The sequence below is a fragment of the Thunnus thynnus genome, chromosome 10 (assembly GCF_963924715.1).
Source record: "Thunnus thynnus chromosome 10, fThuThy2.1, whole genome shotgun sequence".
In the NCBI taxonomy this organism is placed as follows: domain Eukaryota; kingdom Metazoa; phylum Chordata; class Actinopteri; order Scombriformes; family Scombridae; genus Thunnus; species Thunnus thynnus.
The window spans coordinates 13930092-13946724 of record NC_089526.1 but is presented as its reverse complement, the minus strand read 5'-3'; the positions used below and the strand labels follow the sequence as shown (position 1 = coordinate 13946724).

Below are 16633 nucleotides of genomic sequence, written 5' to 3'. Positions count from 1 at the left end.
AGATAAAACACATTGTAACTTATGCTATATAAATGCACAAACTGTTTCAAGTATTCAAATGACAAAAAATGCTTAAAAGACTTTCATATACACACACACTTCCTTACCTCCTTGTACAATGAGTAGAGGAACACAGCAGTTTGTACAGTCTTGCCTAGACCCATCTCATCAGCCAGGATAGTGTCGGTGGCCTGAGCCCAAGAAAACCTCAGCCAGTTCAACCCCTCCAGCTGGTAGGGATGCAGGGTGCCTCCTGTGCTGTCCAGGTAGTCAGGCTGCCGATCAAACTTGATGGTGGGCTGGAAGAAGAAACCAGGAAGAATATAAATTCCAGTCTTTTATTCTCCCACAAAATACACTTGACAGCATTCATTTAATCATTTATATAGCAGAATCTGCATTTGGAAATAAGAAACGGTTGTTTTTCTCTTTTTTTTTTTGGATTGCTTACATCTACAACTGGATTAGCAGGTGGCCGCTCAGCCTTCTTGACTTTAACTGGCTTCTTCAGCTTCTTACCAGGTCTTCCCTCATCCCCAATCATCAACTCCCTGAAAGAAAACAACAGTTTAGGAGATAAAACACCCTTTCAGTGTCATGTATAACACAAGAGAATAATTATCTGACACTTTGTAAGCCTCTGCGTACCTGTGATTCCAGTAGGTCTGTTTGTAGGTGTCAAACTCTGGGACGTCCATGTCTTCGCTCTCCCAGGTTGACTGGTCGTAGGGCAGATCTCTCCATTTGATCAGGTAATGTACGTTGTTCTTTTTGTCAACGCTGTTATGATGCAATCATACAGGACAGATGGAGTTATATTTAACAGTATTACTGTGCTGTAGTGTGTGTAATACTGTGTAGTAAAGGAATCATTTTTGTGTAATTTTTTGTATTTGTCAACTTGACATTCTTCCTGATTTCTTAATGTGATGAAACTGTATTGCAATTTTTTGCTTTCTTGCTAGCATCACCCCCATGACAAGTAACTATATTTACACAAAACCTCTAAGTCACTAACTATAGCAAAGTGTATCAAAACCACAATAGATATTACTGGCATGTGTTTGAGACTAAAATTCCGATTAAGTCTGTTGGTTTCACACCTACAGAGCAAATTAAATTCACTGTGTGCTTCTTTTCATAAAAGAGTCTATTTCAAAAGAGAGTATATGTGTCTACCTGTGGTTGAGGATGCGGTGTATCATCAGCCACTCCATCTTGACTCCATAGCGGTAAAACTCCTCCTCCATATGGATAAAAAGAGGATCCTTGTTCTTCCTCTTGGTGCTCTTGCCATCATCACCCTCACCTCCAAAATCCACAGGTGGAGGTTCATCCATGTCAGTCTTCCTCTGGTAGTTACGGAACATCACCTGGCAGTTCAGCTCCAACTGGGGACCAGTGACAGAGAGGTTGATAATCAGTAGGCTGAAGAATACTGGGTTTATGTGTGTCACAGAAAAATGGCCCACACATGCAGCAAAATACACCATGATCTCAACTACGGGTGGATGCAAAGTTGTTAGGCTTTGTGTCATACCTGTAGCTCCAGCACCCAGGAGCAGTGCCAGTAGGACATATTGCACCATTTGACAAAGAACTCCCTCTCCCTTCGGCCCGCCAGCGGTGGGGGATCAGGAGCATCAGCAGGCAGGTCAGCAGGCCTGGGGACAGGTGTAGGGGCTGGAGGCTTCCCCCAACGCCATGTTATAACCTTCTGAACTTTGCCTTTCATCGGTGGACACTGTCAGGAAGAGGAGAGGAGATCATTTATGTCAGGATGCTTATCAATGAAAAGATGGGAAATTGTGTTTTTAAAAATAATCAGTGAATTCTTAGAACATTTGTTAATCAGCAGAATGAAAACTGAAACACTGACATGGTTTATTTAAAATACTGTATCCACAGACAGTGAATAAGGCTCTCAATCGGCTGTAAAAATGTGCACAAGATGGAATCTGCAAGCTCGCACGCCCACGTGAGCACATGCACGTGCAGACTTATATGCATCAGTGCACAGCGCTCACCTTGCAGCGGGGGCAGATCCATTCTCCATTGGGGATTTCAGGAAGAGGAGGGTTGAGGCAGTGGATGTGGTAGGAGGAGGGGCAGGTGTCACAGCAAAGCAGCTCCCCTCCATCCTTACACACTCGGCAGAACTCAATGTGGTGGTCGTCTTCTTCCTCCACCCCTTCATCCCTCCTGTCTTCTTCGTCTTCTCCTTCAGCCTCAGAGAGATCATCCCTGGCCTCCCACTGGATCCCCTCCTTCTCCTGGTGGCACAATTACAGGCAGAGGGAGGTGGTGCGTGTGTGAGAAGGAGAGTGGTGGGGGGGTGGGGGGGTTGTGGGGGTGGGTGGGTGCCAGGGACAGACAGGCAGGGAAGGTATGCAGAAAGGAGTGAAAGGAAAAAGGGAGGGGCGGGGGGGTGTTTCAAGAGCGCCAGGGTTGGGGCGGGGCGTGCACAGCGTGCATGTGAATGTGCACGTTGGCGTGTAGAGCCACAGTGGAGGGAGGGAGTGGGAGGGGAGGGACAAGAAGAGGAAATGGGGGATGGTGGGGTGGGTGAGACATGTGGTGGGGAATAGGAGAGGATAGACGGGAACATGAGCAATAGGGGTGGGGGGGGTGGGGATGGGGGTGGGGGGTCAGCAGAGGACAAAGAAAAAGGAAGAACACAAAATACTGTTAAATTTATCGTTAATCAAGTCCATTTCCCAACAACCAACCGTCTTGTCAGTGCAACTTTCCGGTAATACACTTCAACACAACAACTCTTAAAGACGGGGGTCATTTTTTTCCTGCTGGTTCATACTCCAGGAATCAGGCCCATCTTCTCTAACATATAACCTCATGGTCTTCCCTGCACAGCACTGAGAGCCGAGAATACTCACACAGTGTGGGCAGCTCCACTTGCCCTCAGGTGCCTTCTCCATGTCAGGGTCCAAACAGACCATGTGATAAGCTCTGGGACAGGTGTCGCACAAAATGATCTCTCCTCCCTGCTGGCACACCTCGCAGTAGTCCTGGTGGTCTGTCTCATAACCGTCGCCATCTTCTGTCTCCACTGTAAGAGGAAATGAGAGTCAGGGAACTGGACATGTGAGGCTTAATAGCCTTCAATTTGGCCTTGACTTTGATCATGTTCAACAAGGCAAATCCTCCAACATTGGACTGTTGTCTGATAACAGAAGAGACTTTTTATTCTGGTAATATCTCCATGCCAACCTTTCTTCTTTTTCTTTGCACTCTTGGGTTTCTTCTTGTTGCGGTTGCTGCGGTTAGAGCCATCTGACACAGAGAAACTCCCATCGTCAAAGTCACTGTCAACATCTGGCTCATCCTCATCGCTCTGATAGTGACAGAAGGAGAAAATGAGACGTCCTGCTACATTAGAGTACATCATCAATATTCTGATTTTGAGCATTTGACAAGCAAAGGACTAGAAAACAAAATAATGAAGTAGCAAATAATATCTTACAGAGGAGCGCTTTCTCTTGCTGTTGAGGCCTCCAAGTTTGATCTTGAGTGGAGCTACCTTCTTGGGTTTGGCCTTCGGTGGAGGCTTACTTGCAGGCTTCGACTTTCTACGAGCATTGGGACCTGAGAAGACACAGAGATGAAAATTCATGCAGGAAAAATTATTTAAAAGGTAAAGCTAGATAAATAAAAGTAGATTCTAATTTAAAAATGGAAATAAGAAAATTATGAATCTATTTTGTTCTTACACTGTTCATAAATAGCAAACCATATTTTAATTCATGCCTAATTGTCATGGTCCACATTTATCCTGCTTTACCTTTGCCCTCTTTGGTCTTGGCCTTGCGTAGTGGAGGTGCTGGGGCCGCTGGGGGGGCAGCAGGTGTCGGAGCAGCGGCAGGAGCAGGTGCAGATGAAGTGGCAGCACTGGTGTCTGCCCCTCCGTCTGTCCCGGCCACCACCATGTTCTCCACAGCTGCAGCCACATTGGCAGCTGCCAGGGCTGCATTGGCAGTTGCACAACCCTACAGAGGGACAAAGCACAGAATCAGAAACTCTGCTCTGTACTGTCAAACACACAAGAGCACAGCAACAGCTTTCCTTCATTATAAGTCAGATTTGCAACCATGTTCAAAAACTGCAGTACCTTAAGCGGGTTGTTTGTGCTGAATTCTCTCCACTTAGCCATCATCAAAGTCATCATTTTCGACACAGCAATTTTGGGGTTCTTAGCTGCAATTAATGGCCTAAGGACATAAGATTTACAATGAATGTTGCATTTATGTATAGTTACCTACATACAAAAACACAATAATATCAAGTCTTCATATCAAAGGGGTTTCCTCACCTGACAAACTGGCTGAAAGCCTTGTAGTTGGTGAGGGAGCTGTAGTCTTCCTGAGTAAAGACATGGTCAATGTCTTTCATGCCCCAGGCCTCCAGCAGCTGGGTGGAGCTTTTCGGCTGCAGCGGGAAGAGAGGAGTTGAAAAGAACAGCCGGGGGGAGGTTACTTTGACATGTTAGCTCTGCAGGAATTAACTAATCACTCTGCACTTAAATCTGAATTAATATTTACCTGGCAGTCATCATCATCATCTTCATCATCTTCCGGTTCTGGATCTTTACGTTTGCTCTTTGAGCTGGATGAGCCTCCTTTCTCTGCTGCTGCACCTCCTTTCTTCTTGTCTTTGGTAGAGCTTGAGCGCTTTTTCTTTTTCCTCCCTGGGGCATAATCACTTCCTTCACTCTCTGACCGCACACCTCCCTCATCTGCATCCCTCTCTGCTGGTTCCACTCCAATCAGGTGCTCTGGGGAGCTTACTGGCAACTCCTGCAAGACACAGAGTCACTCTGCTAATTACCTGAAGACAGTGGTGCTTTATATACACATCTAAATATTATATGTGATAAATTTAAGTGCCATTTTTTTTTTATTTCTAGTGATGATGTTTGTATGGGAAGTCACACACTCTGCACTGTCATCCATGACTTAGCTTCAATTGTTTTTACAAGCAAAGATACAAAACATTTTCAAAATTCCTGCTTCTCAAATATGAAGATTTGCGCCATTTCTCTATTTTATATCATTGGAAATTGATCATCTTAGAGGTTTTGACTGCTGGTCAGACAAAACAAGGAATTTTAAGTGTCACCTTGGTCTCTAGGAAATGAAACAGGGTATTATTCTCAATTTTGAACTGATTGATTATGAGTCAGAAAATAATGGGCAGATTAACTGATAGTGAAAATATCATCATTAGTCAGCAGTCTCTGATTTCAGGGTACCTGTTTCTCTCTTTTATTTTTACCTTTTACATTAATTACATCCTATTTCCACATCAATTACGATGAATGCATCATTTTCAGAGCAGTTTTGCCTGACTGCCCGCTGTGAATTATACCCCAATACATGACAGGACTTGTGTATTAGCTCAGTATTTGACTGCAAAATTTCAGTCAATATCTTGTAACCTACAATATACAGGCACCCCATTTATGTGCACAAACCCAAAAATAATGAACCCTTTTGATTACAGTCATAACCCTGGTCTCATTTAAAAAGGCAAATCTTTAAATTTTACAACCAAAAAAACAGAATGAGTGTAAGTGATCCTGAAAATAATGTCACCAAGGCTTAACAGGTTAAAATTCAACATCTCTTTTCACTTGGAATATATTTTTACTGTTTCCTATATTTATATATTTATATCAACTGTCTTTTGTGGTACTTGTATTTTCTCTTATGTTCTATTTTTTGATTGTTATGTACCACAACGTCAAGGCAAATTTCTCTATGTGGAAACCAATGTGGTAATAAACCTGTTAATTAAAAAAAATTCTTTACTTTGGGATATTTCTTGCATGTCCACTACATCAGTGGGACCCTAACATGGAGCACAGGGTACTTTGTACTTGTTTGTGTCCCATAAGTAGGCAATAAATCAATATCTGGAACATGTCACTCCATCTGATGAGTTGACAGCTGGCATCTGATAAAAAAAAAACTCATTAAAGTGGGGTTCCCTGAGTCCCAGCCTTAACTGTTTAATTTGGAGTAGCTACCATGAAAAGTTTGGCAGCCCTTGCAGAGGACAGCAAACTAACCTCTCTGATGGGTCGCTGCCTCTTGCTGCTCCTGCTCTCCCGGCTGCTTTTTTTGGCTTTCTTCTTCTTCTTCGACTTGGGTACCTCGTCTACGTCCGACACAGCATCCTCCGGCTCGTTGTCGTCTGCCGGTGACATGCTTTCATTAAGTTAAGAATACAGTGTACACACCGCGGACAGAGGAGGGCTGCTGCAGGCCGGAGAGACAGAAAGGAGACAGAGAGGAGGGGACCGCGCACTGGTACGACTTGGCAAAATGTTCGTTCACGCATAACACGCACCGCGAATGCCACAACAGCACAGGTTGAAACTTGTCTTTGAAACTTTGACAGCTGCTGTCAGCACTCAAGAGAGCAGGCGTTGTGTTTCTGTAATAACACGGATACAAAATCAGAAAGAAAACTGTCAACACTTTGCTCGCCAAGTTAGCTTAAACTAATCTATCATGGCGAGTGACGCGCGGCCCGAGCCGATAACTCCTGGCTAGCTTTTAAGCTAACGTTAGCTTCGCGTTGAAGGCGAGCTCAAGTCAGAGAGATGGACCTTTCCTCAGAGGGGGAGGAAGAGAAAAAAAGAAAGGAGAGCTTACCGTGAAGAAGTGAGTGCTCTTCCGCTGCTCCAAAGTCTTCCCTCTCATCCTCGCTGCCCGACATTTTCCCAGCGTTTTAATTTTACTCCTTGCTGGTCGAATTAATCCCTCCTAAACCTTGCTCCTCGGTCGGCAAGGGAGGAGGGAAAATGACGTGGGACTGTTGGAGAGTGGACCGGGGGTGTCCAGGAAGGGAGGGGGTGGAGGGTACTGAAAAAAATAAAAATAAATAAATAATACATGGCACTGGTTGGCAGCTAAACCGTAACCATTTCTCATTATTTACACAACTAAACGAGCACCTGCGCACTCAAACAAGTTGGATAACTAGATTATCTATGCGTTGACATGCTCCGCTTCTAATTTGCAGATATTCTTCTAAACAAGAGTGAATGAAGGAAAAGTGTGGCACCCGTAATTATTTCAAGTGTGAGCGCTGTCGAGTTAAATCAATACATCCATGAAAAGTTTAAGCATTGAAATAGTACCTTCACACAGTAGAAACTTACTGTTAGTGTGTGTTTTGTGTGCGTCTCTCTGTGTGTGTGTGTGTGCGTGTGTGTGTGTTTGTAGTCCCGGGTCGAGGTGTGCTCTCTCTCTCGGTGCAAGATTTAACACGCGTCAGGCTGTTTGTGCGGCTGTTGTTGTCATTCAGTGTTCATTCATTAAGCCCGGCTGAGCCAATGATCAGCGAAATTAAAAAAAAAAAAAATGAGCCGTCAATGACCCAAAACACGTTGCTCCGTCTCCCCCAACCTCAGAGGCAGCGCTTAGCTAACATCCTCACAAACACACAAAGGGGGCAGACATCCCATAATAATCCCCCCCCTCCCACACTCAAACAGGACTCTGCATAGTTACCTCGCAACGGACAGACCATAATACTCAGCCTGCCCCCACCCCCTCCACCACGCACGCGCGCGCGCGCACACTCACACGTACACTACCACTACTAGACATGCACGCACCAGGCTCATTGCATGCACACTCCCTTCCCCTTTTCCACGAGTAGTCCCAGCCCCCTTAGCAACCCCGTTGTCACGGTGACACCCCCTCCCGCTCGCCACGACAGACCATAATACTCCAAGCAGCAGCAGCAGCATACATCCCATAATATACTACTCCTAAAAAGACAAGAAAGAATAAAAAAAAAAATACAGTCACATGGTCTCCAGGGGAGCTGAAGTCCACTGGTGACAGACCATAATATTCACTGTGCATCCACCTGGGAATGAGCTTGACCAATCAGAAAAGTCAAAGACCCTTCACTTTTGTTCCTGCCTGATCACACACTCAGGTGTGTGCAGGTCAAGCAGGACGCTCACAACCCTGCTCAGTAGTCACAGTGGTGTTATAACAGCCGGGTTGCACCACATCTGTCCCACGACTGTCTGTGATAGTGACCGTTCACAAGCGACTCCTTCGTAGTGAAACACTGGCCAACAGGTGTGCAACTACACGAGGTGTGATGGCCAGGTGTGCATTATATTACATGACGATGATGTGCAGGGACGCAAGTCAAATCAGAGTAAGTTTCTCTTAAAACGGGCCAAGATTGATTCATAAAGACATAAAGAAAATGCTGCCTTCAAGTTCTGTTTAAAGTACAGTAAATAAGATTTAGTGGTCCAGACATAAAAGTAACATATATAATAGTGCACAAAGTGTCAAATAAATTCACTGAAACATTCATAACGTAATAGTTCTCCGCTTGGTTCTGGTGCTGCAGAACATCGTGGCTCTATGGTGCTTCATTTCTTCATTGAAATCTTTTTTTTTTATATAATTTAAGTGGCTGCCAAATGATGCTTTGGCTCAACAGGGTTCATTTTTTAAAAAAGTATTTTAAAGTAAAAGGCAGTTGAATGTGCAACAAGTCTTATTTGAAATGTCTGAACTCAAATAAAAGCCTAGAAGGAGCACTTGAAGGCCACATGTGAATATAATGACGCGGCGCACACACTTCTTATTATTATTATTGATACATTGTGGCTTGCTCTACTGGAATTACAGTTTATTACCTTTTGGTTGGGTTTTCTGCATTTGAAATGGGTTTCCTAGTTTATAAAGAGCTGTATATGTGTTCATTTATAATAATAAAATAGTTAACAGCAGCAACTCTATTAATTTATTCACTGTTCTGCAGGGTTTTCTGCAGTTATTGTCTTTTGACCGATAGTTCTGTTCTTCACTCCCTGAAGGCCAAAGATGCTTTGATGGATCATGAAAAGGTAATTAAATATTTCATACATCAACTGCATTAATTACTGCCCATTCATCGCTCACCAACAGCATAAATTTCAGCCATAATGAAGATGGTTTGTTCTGCATGTCGGTGTGTGTGTGTGTGTGTGTGTGGATATGTTAAAAGAAGAGAGCAGCGTTGAGGGTTGAAATGTACGCCCAGAGGCCTTCTGCTGCTTCCTCTGCTACGACGGCCACTCTGCAATATTCCCCCCGCTGCTGTACAGTACATGCAGATCGCATAGCAACAAAGGCCTATGTCTGGCCGTTGTCTGTTACTATCGCTTGAATGCCCCTTACACATGCATGTATGCGCGTGCACGTGCGCTCACGTGCAACACCGTCACCGACACCTCCTCCTGCTCTCTCTATCCCATATGCACAGCTATCTTTCCACCTCTCACGCACTGCAACCCCCCCCCCCCCCCCCCCCGACTCCATGATTCCATAATATTCATGGGTCGTCCATTCCCTCTGCCCCCCCATCCCCCCCATGTGCACACAGCTCACCGCCCACTCCTCCACCCCCACTTTCCCTGCCTGACAACACCGCCGCCATCCCATAATATTCATGCACACACTCCGCACACACACACTCATACATAGCAGTGCATGCGGCTCTTTGTTGGCACAGATGCCTGAGCAGTGCGAGCGTGCTCATGCACAGCCAGTCATGTTCCTGCCTGGTATGATTGTTTTCCGCTGTCGCTCGGATCGCCGAGGCAGGTAGCCCTCAAGTGAAGAACAAAGCAAATGAAGGGTTGGTGGGTCACATTTCTGTCTCATAATGACTTTGGGTGGGGTGGATCGAGGGTCATGAAGTCCAGTCACCCTGAGGCGACCATCTCTGAATGAGGCCAATCATCCATCCTGTAGCGAGCATCAGTGGACAAAGTAAGATCAGTTCAGAGTCTCTCAAAGTCTGCTGCCTCCCACTATAACCGAGGGAATGCAAGTCATCTCTACTTATATGTCATGCTGAAGCTTTAACAAGCATCTCTTTAGGCTCTGCAACCTGGCTACAGTCAATCAGCACCGGGCCATTTCAGCATGATAAAATGTCCACAAAACGGGGGAAAGATAAAGATAAAAAAAGGAGGGCAAGTTATTTACGAGAGAGGGGTGAAGGGATGAGCATAACAGAGGCGCCGGACATGACAGTGGCCAGCTCATCACCATGGCGTTGCTGTGGGAGACAGCGGAAGACGTCACTTGGAGAAACAGGGGACACAAAGGAGGAATACGACATGAGGAGGACAAGAAAAAGGAGGGAAGGGGGCCTACAAGAAAGCTGTCTTTGCAGATATAGACAGAGGAAAGTGTGTGTGTGTGAGAGAGAGAGAGAGGTGGTTGGATGGGGTGACCATTTACTCAGGAACAACTGGGTGTCAGAGGGTTCACGTACATGGGCCACCAGATCCCTGGACAGGGACCGCAACAGAGTCTGCAAATGTTTGGTTCCGATGCCAAACTGACTCATCTGATTCAACAAACGAGCCCTTAAGAGCAGTAAATAAGTTCCATCAGGTGTGACAAGGCCGTAGCTCAAAGCCATTTTCACTTTATTGGTGCTTAAGATTTTTTTTAAAAAGTCTTCACGGTTCAAGGATCGTTTAATTTATCCATAAAATTATGGAAATTACAGCACTTCCACCCTAACCCACAAAGCACTGATACTAATAAAATAAAAACATGGATAAAAACATTATAAAGCTTGGGGCAGGGAGTAAAAGATTGAAATTAAATTAAAGTTATATGTTAAAACCTTACAAATGTACTCTTGTATCCCCCATGGAATAAAAAAAAAAAGTCTTGTACCATTCAAACAAAAAATAAATAAAGGTAGAGCTGCAAATGCCCTCCTACATATAAATAATATATTGTATTAAAATTTCCAGTGTCAATCTTCTCGTTCACATCCTTTTCCTGGAAGTGCAAGAGATTCTCTGTAATGTTACATCATAGCTGAACAAACAAAAAGAGACAAAAGGAGGGAAAACTACCTCATAAACTGTGAATATAAAAATTAAAAAAAAAACTTTTAATTAAAATCACACAGTGCAAATAATTTATAATAAATAAAAACTAATTATAGAACAAATTATGTCCCATTCTGTCTATTCCGCAATGCTCCATAAATATAAATTATTAAACGTTTTAGGTTCCCTTCCAGTCTCATTATAACATTCTTTTTTTTCATATGAATATCACAAAAACCTGTTTCGTTATTCTTTACAGCTTTTTCCTAACCCCAGTGTAACACTCGTTTCTCCTCCTACAGCCGTCTACTCTCTCCTTATGCCCTCCTTTCCCTCCTATCTCGTGATTTATTTGCCTCAGTTCCAATATTTGTCGGCAGTGTGTTTTCTTCCCCTTGTCTAAATGTCACCCCTTCTTCTAAGACAATATGGGGAGTGGGAGAGAGGGAGAACGAGAGGGCAAGTGTGTGTGTGTGTGTGTGTGTGTGTGTGTGGGGGGGGATGGAGTGGTGGTGGGGAGATAGAGAAGGGGGAGGAGGGAAACTCGTAAAATGAGCAACAAAGTTTGGGAAAATTAAACATTAGGTAAGACACTTTCTCACATGCATATACTGTACATATATACGTGGACACAGAAATGCTGTGTCATAGTTTCTGACGGTTTTGCGGGACATCCCATCGATCAATATTCCTGGTGAATATTTCTGCAAAAGGAGAAACGAGGGTTCTGTTTGAGTCCTCATTAAGTGTTACTCGGCAGCAAATGCACTCCAGGGCTCACATGCTAACACACATGCATGGATAAAAAAACACACACACATCTATTTGTGATAATCATTTAGAAGACCTCATATTTCAGGTCTGATGCCAAACAAACACAATAGAGGGCTTTCTTACACTCTTAATACTTAACTATTATCCTTCTCAAAGCCCCCTCCCCTCTCTCTGCATCACTCCACACCCCGGATCACGCCTGTCCTCTCTCCCACCCTCGCTCTCTACCTCCTTTATAACCCATCACTCCCATCTCACTGCTCTCACTCATTCCTGCTGTTTCAACATTGAATGGACACATTTGTTTTCCTCGGACGGATCTGAGTACCTGCTGACACGATGCTCCTGTCCTCTTTTCTATAAAAAAAAAAAACAAAAACTGACTCTTAATAGCATTTTGGGATGTTAAGTTTTGTTTTTTCAGATTAGATTTTACTGTTTTGTTCAATGAAATTGGACACGTGGACTTATTTTTGTCTCTGAAGGATGAGGTTTACTTGCAGTTTGTAAAGCATTCCTGTATGAGCATGCTTTTGCTGTCAGCACAATATTGGAAACTTGACAGCGCTACAGAAGAAACTGATGAACAACTTTGTTGATTAAAATTTGGAGTAAAATTCAGTTTGATCAGCACAATATCAAAAAGAGGGATAACTGGATTTCACAGGACTATGAATTGGTAAGAACTGATAAGACTAAGATACGATAACTGGTAAGAAACTAACACATTTGATTTATTGTCCTTTTTACAGCATCAGGTCAGCTTGTTTATGTGAAAAATAGTGTGTGGAAAGTCTTGTATTTGCAACTTCTAAAGACCATAATCACATCTACCTCTATTCAGAAAATTCTTGTTTACAGGATAGTTATTAAAGATCCCCTCCAGATATGTTTTAAGATGAATATAAAATACTCTACTTTGAATAATAATTTGTGTCTGATAAAAAAAAAATGCTCACAAAAAAGTTCAATTATCTTGTTAAAATCCTTGAAAAGACATCTCCTCTTTCTCCCTCATTAAAAATCCAGAATCTATAAATATGCAAATATTGTTCATTTAAGAAGTTTAACTGCTGAACACAAGATGTCTCCCACTTCACTTGAAAGTCTTTTATCAGTGTTTGTGCACTGGAGGCTTCAAGTTTCCACATCACACTTGTGTAAGTTGAATATTGGACCAGAATTGGCTTCTAAACTAGTTGTGATGTCACAAATCATGCTTGTAGGACCACTCCTTGAAATTGGATTTTTAAAGAGCACAGAGAAAATTTCCACTTTTCAGCAGATGAACATAAAAACAGGCTTCTAGTGTCAAACTCTGCACATACATCATTCTGCACAGTGAAGCTCAAACATCCTACTGTAGGAACAAGAAGAAAAATATATTTTTGAGTGGAGGGAAACTTTTTAAAATATAGAGGATCAACTTTTCTTGCACTGTATTTGTCACTGACCTGTTAACTTGTCATTTCAACAGATATGAGGGGATCAACCCCAGACTCCGCACCAGCAACATAAACCAACACTGCAGCAAACAGACAGACAGAAGACGGACTGAGCACATCAACTGCGGAGACGGGCAGCGTGCTGTCCAAGGACCCAGCCTGACGCACGGAGACGGACAGACAGACAGACAGTCTGATGCCAACTGTCTCCACTGTCAATCTCACAGCACCACTCCTCCTCCTGTTGCTATGGGCAACCCACCCCACCATGGCAACCAACTGGCTGTAAGTCTAGCGTGCAAGGGAGGAAGAGAAAGAGGGAGTTTGTTTGTCATGCTATAACTTTTAAAAGATGGTGACATGTCTCTAAATCTCTTTCAGTTGCTCCCCTCTCTTTCTTTGTCTCTCTCCTGGTGACCTTTTCCTTTTCTTTCCCTCCGCCTTCACTGTGCCTTCTCTGTCTTCTTCGCCTGGTCGTCCCCTTGTTTCCGACCTCTCTAAAACTCTGCCAAGTTGTTACCTCTTCACCCTTTTTGTACCCTCTTTTTCTCTCCTATGTGCTCCTTCATGTGCTCTTCTTCTTTCACCCCCCCCCTCCCTACTTAATTATGCATCTCCCCTTTATGTCCCCACTAAACCTGCTTACCACTTATCCCCACCTTTGAATCCCAGCTCCCTGGCGAGGCTACCTCGCTCCAGGCCTGTGTCCGGTGCTGCCCCATGTGCGCGGCTGAGGGGGCTGACCCCAGGACAGGTGGGGGTGTGCAGGGCGCGGGGGGAGGTCATGGAGTCCGTACGCAAGGCTGCCGAGATGGTCATAGAAGAGGTATGGTCAAAGAGCTTAAAGTCTCAGGTTATCAGTTTATCAGTGTGTGTTGGAGCTGATACATTTTACATAAGAGCCCTCTCTCTCATTGTTATGCATGTTACTGTCCAACCCAGTGCCAGCACCAGTTCAGGAATCGCCGCTGGAACTGTTCCACCACCCCACGTGGGATCAATGTATTCGGCAGAGTCATGAACCAAGGTACGCTCATTATTGAAATGATGTCATGGAGCATTATCTGCTGATGAATCCAAACACTGAGCAACTCTCATACGCACTTTCCTGTATCATGCTCTTTTTTTTTTTAATTCAGGCACTCGTGAGGCGGCCTTTGTGCATGCTTTGTCCTCAGCAGCCGTGGCAGTGGCTGTGACCCGAGCCTGCACCCGCGGGGAGCTGGAGAGGTGTGGCTGTGACAGGAAGGTCAGGGGGGTCAGCCCCGAGGGTGAGCCTGGATTCTGATATTTTTGCTCTAACTTTAACCATCTCACTCCCCATGCCTAAACCTAACCAATCAGCCCCTCAGGTGGGAGAGACTAAATGTCTTATGCAGGCCTGACAACAGCATTTAGTCTCTCCCGGATTCTGTCGCATGAAAATGCAAACGGGTAGATCCATAGTGAGTCACACAGGGCATAAAACTGCTACAACACTGCCATCAGCCTCTTGAAATATTCAGGTATGAAGCACTTTTGGCCTCATCCCTAGAACTGATGTCACAGACAGAACACCTGAGCTGTAACATTACTTACTGGATTGTGACCACAAGTGTAATATGCATGAAAGCTTGAACTCACAAACAGCAGTGTAGCAGCTGCATTCTGCCTTCCAGCTCTAGTGTGGATTTAACCTTTAATATTCATCCCTTTTTCAGCTTCAAAGGAACATTTTTTCCAAGGCTGTAATAATTCAGGCAGTCTTGGTCAACCTCTCTGTCTCTCTGTCTACCACAGGTTTCCAGTGGTCAGGGTGCAGTGACAACCTGTCCTATGGTGTGGCTTTCTCCCAAACATTTGTGGATGAACCAGAACGAGCCAAAGGGCTGTCAGCAGGGCGACCGCTTATGAATCTCCACAACAACGAGGCTGGACGGAAGGTTAGTGGTAGCATACTTTGACCACGTCTCTAATCTGTGCAATCTGCTCCTCTTACATTTACTGTCCTTCTATCCTCAGGCTATCCTTCACAACATGCAGGTGGAGTGTAAGTGTCATGGCGTCTCTGGCTCCTGTGAATTGAGGACTTGCTGGAAGGTCATGCCTCCATTCAGGCGCGTTGGCGCTGTGCTCAAGGAACGCTTTGACGGAGCAACAGAGGTATGCGAACACACCTCCTGCTTGTTTCAGCAAACAAGTCATGTGAATTGAAGCAGATGTTTTAACAGAAACTCTACAGACTCCTCTGAAACCTTGAAAACACCAATCTGAGTAGCTCTTCCGCCATCATTCCTCTCTTAGGTCCGCCTGACTCGTATAGGATCCAGGACAGCCCTGCTACCCCGTGACCCCCAAGTCAAACCCCCTGCTGCCAGAGACCTTGTGTACCTTGCGCCCTCCCCAGATTTCTGTCATCTCGACCCTGACAACGGTATCCCTGGGACTGCTGGTAGGAGATGTAATGGTAAGATCAGTACGACCATCTCACGGGAAAACAATCCAGATAATCGAACTTACCGATCAAATCTATTAAAATTTAGAAAATAATATTACTGTCTTCAATACACCCCAGGAACCTCTCGGCTGGCACCAGATGGCTGTGAGCTGGTGTGCTGCGGGCCGGGGTACAGAGCGGGCCGAGCTGAGGTGGTGCAGCGCTGCTCCTGCAAGTTTTCCTGGTGCTGCTCGGTCCGCTGCCAGCAGTGCAAGAACACAGTCACTATTCACACCTGCAGAGTGTAAGAGGGCCCCAAAACAAGCACCAAACAACTGAGCAGAAAGACTCAAACAAACCACCAGACAGACACTTCTGAACACAAGACGGGATAAGCACAGCGCAGAGAAGGACAGTATTTAATTTACACATCTAGCACTAAATTATCTGGCCAAATTCGGCCACAATTTAACTCACATTCACATTGGAGCAGTGAGGCTAGTCTAAGTTTGAGCAGTCTGTTGTAAAAGCTGCAAAGTTAGAGCACATGCATATGAAGCCGATGGGTTCCGAGATTGGAGCTCATGTAAACATAAGATCAATGACAGAGCATCAATAGTCCATAAAAGTACAAACAGAAATCATTTTTACTACTTTTAAACTGATATAATACTCCATTTGTATGCATAAACACAAAACAGTCAACAGTTAAATTCACACTTAACTGACAAAGCTTATAAAGCTGAACTTAACCAGAACTAACGGGAACATTGCAGCACTGTTTTTATTTAATGCGAGCTATTTGAGTTGTGTCATAGGCTAGCAAGTCTCATTTACTGCATTTACAGCATTTACTGTATTTATGTCTTCATCTTCTATTCTGGTTTATTTATTTGTATATCTGAGTCTTTGCTTCACTTCAGCCTCCAGCAGATGTTTTAATCAGCAAGAATAACTCCTACTTACTTACATCAGTGTCTGTCTCGTGTTTTGTCCCCTCACCCTCATGTGAATCTTCTTCTATAAGTTCCTGCACATGCAGTGTTTTTTTCTAGGTCTGCTCATGAAATCTAATAAATACAGTAGTTTTATCCAAAAATA

At 44.2% G+C, this 16633-nt stretch overlaps 2 protein-coding genes across 6 annotated transcripts in view; one reads left to right on the top strand and one right to left on the bottom strand.

Moving 5' to 3' along the window:
• Positions 1-7492, bottom strand: part of chd4b (chromodomain helicase DNA binding protein 4b) — a 20995-nt gene extending 13503 nt beyond the window's left edge. For 4 of the 5 annotated variants that reach the window (XM_067601155.1, XM_067601157.1, XM_067601156.1 and 1 more), the window contains exons 1-16: positions 7184-7491; positions 6675-6884; positions 6086-6210; positions 4557-4811; positions 4328-4443; positions 4127-4226; positions 3800-4004; positions 3482-3603; positions 3229-3352; positions 2895-3067; positions 2028-2273; positions 1541-1744; positions 1180-1391; positions 649-780; positions 452-551; positions 108-299 (exon numbers count right to left, since the gene is read on the bottom strand). In XM_067601155.1, the coding sequence (XP_067457256.1) occupies positions 108-299; positions 452-551; positions 649-780; positions 1180-1391; positions 1541-1744; positions 2028-2273; positions 2895-3067; positions 3229-3352; positions 3482-3603; positions 3800-4004; positions 4127-4226; positions 4328-4443; positions 4557-4811; positions 6086-6210; positions 6675-6738 (2370 nt within the window). In that variant the 5' untranslated portion in view covers positions 6739-6884; positions 7184-7491. Of the gene's footprint in view, positions 1-107; positions 300-451; positions 552-648; positions 781-1179; positions 1392-1540; positions 1745-2027; positions 2274-2894; positions 3068-3228; positions 3353-3481; positions 3604-3799; positions 4005-4126; positions 4227-4327; positions 4444-4556; positions 4812-6085; positions 6211-6674; positions 6885-7183 lie in introns of all 5 variants that reach the window. The other variant, XM_067601159.1, reaches the window with a different exon arrangement.
• wnt4b (wingless-type MMTV integration site family, member 4b) lies at positions 6206-16633 on the top strand. The gene is made up of 10 exons (XM_067601166.1): positions 6206-6326; positions 8821-8905; positions 13149-13401; positions 13789-13942; positions 14059-14143; positions 14256-14387; positions 14896-15038; positions 15118-15258; positions 15400-15562; positions 15671-16633. The coding sequence occupies exons 3-10, from the start codon at positions 13313-13315 to the stop codon at positions 15838-15840; spliced, it is 1077 nt and encodes a 358-aa protein (XP_067457267.1). The 5' UTR covers positions 6206-6326; positions 8821-8905; positions 13149-13312; the 3' UTR covers positions 15841-16633.

What these genes read in the sequence shown, in the direction of transcription:
- wnt4b (XM_067601166.1), top strand. Translation starts at nt 13,313, where the DNA reads ATGCCAACTGTCTCCACTGTCAATCTCACAGCACCACTCCTCCTCCTG. An exon ending in ACCATGGCAACCAACTGGCT is followed by an intron (nt 13,402 to 13,788) that starts GTAAGTCTAGCG and finishes TTTGAATCCCAG; the next exon opens with CTCCCTGGCGAGGCTACCTC. An exon ending in TGCTGGTAGGAGATGTAATG is followed by an intron (nt 15,563 to 15,670) that starts GTAAGATCAGTA and finishes AATACACCCCAG; the next exon opens with GAACCTCTCGGCTGGCACCA.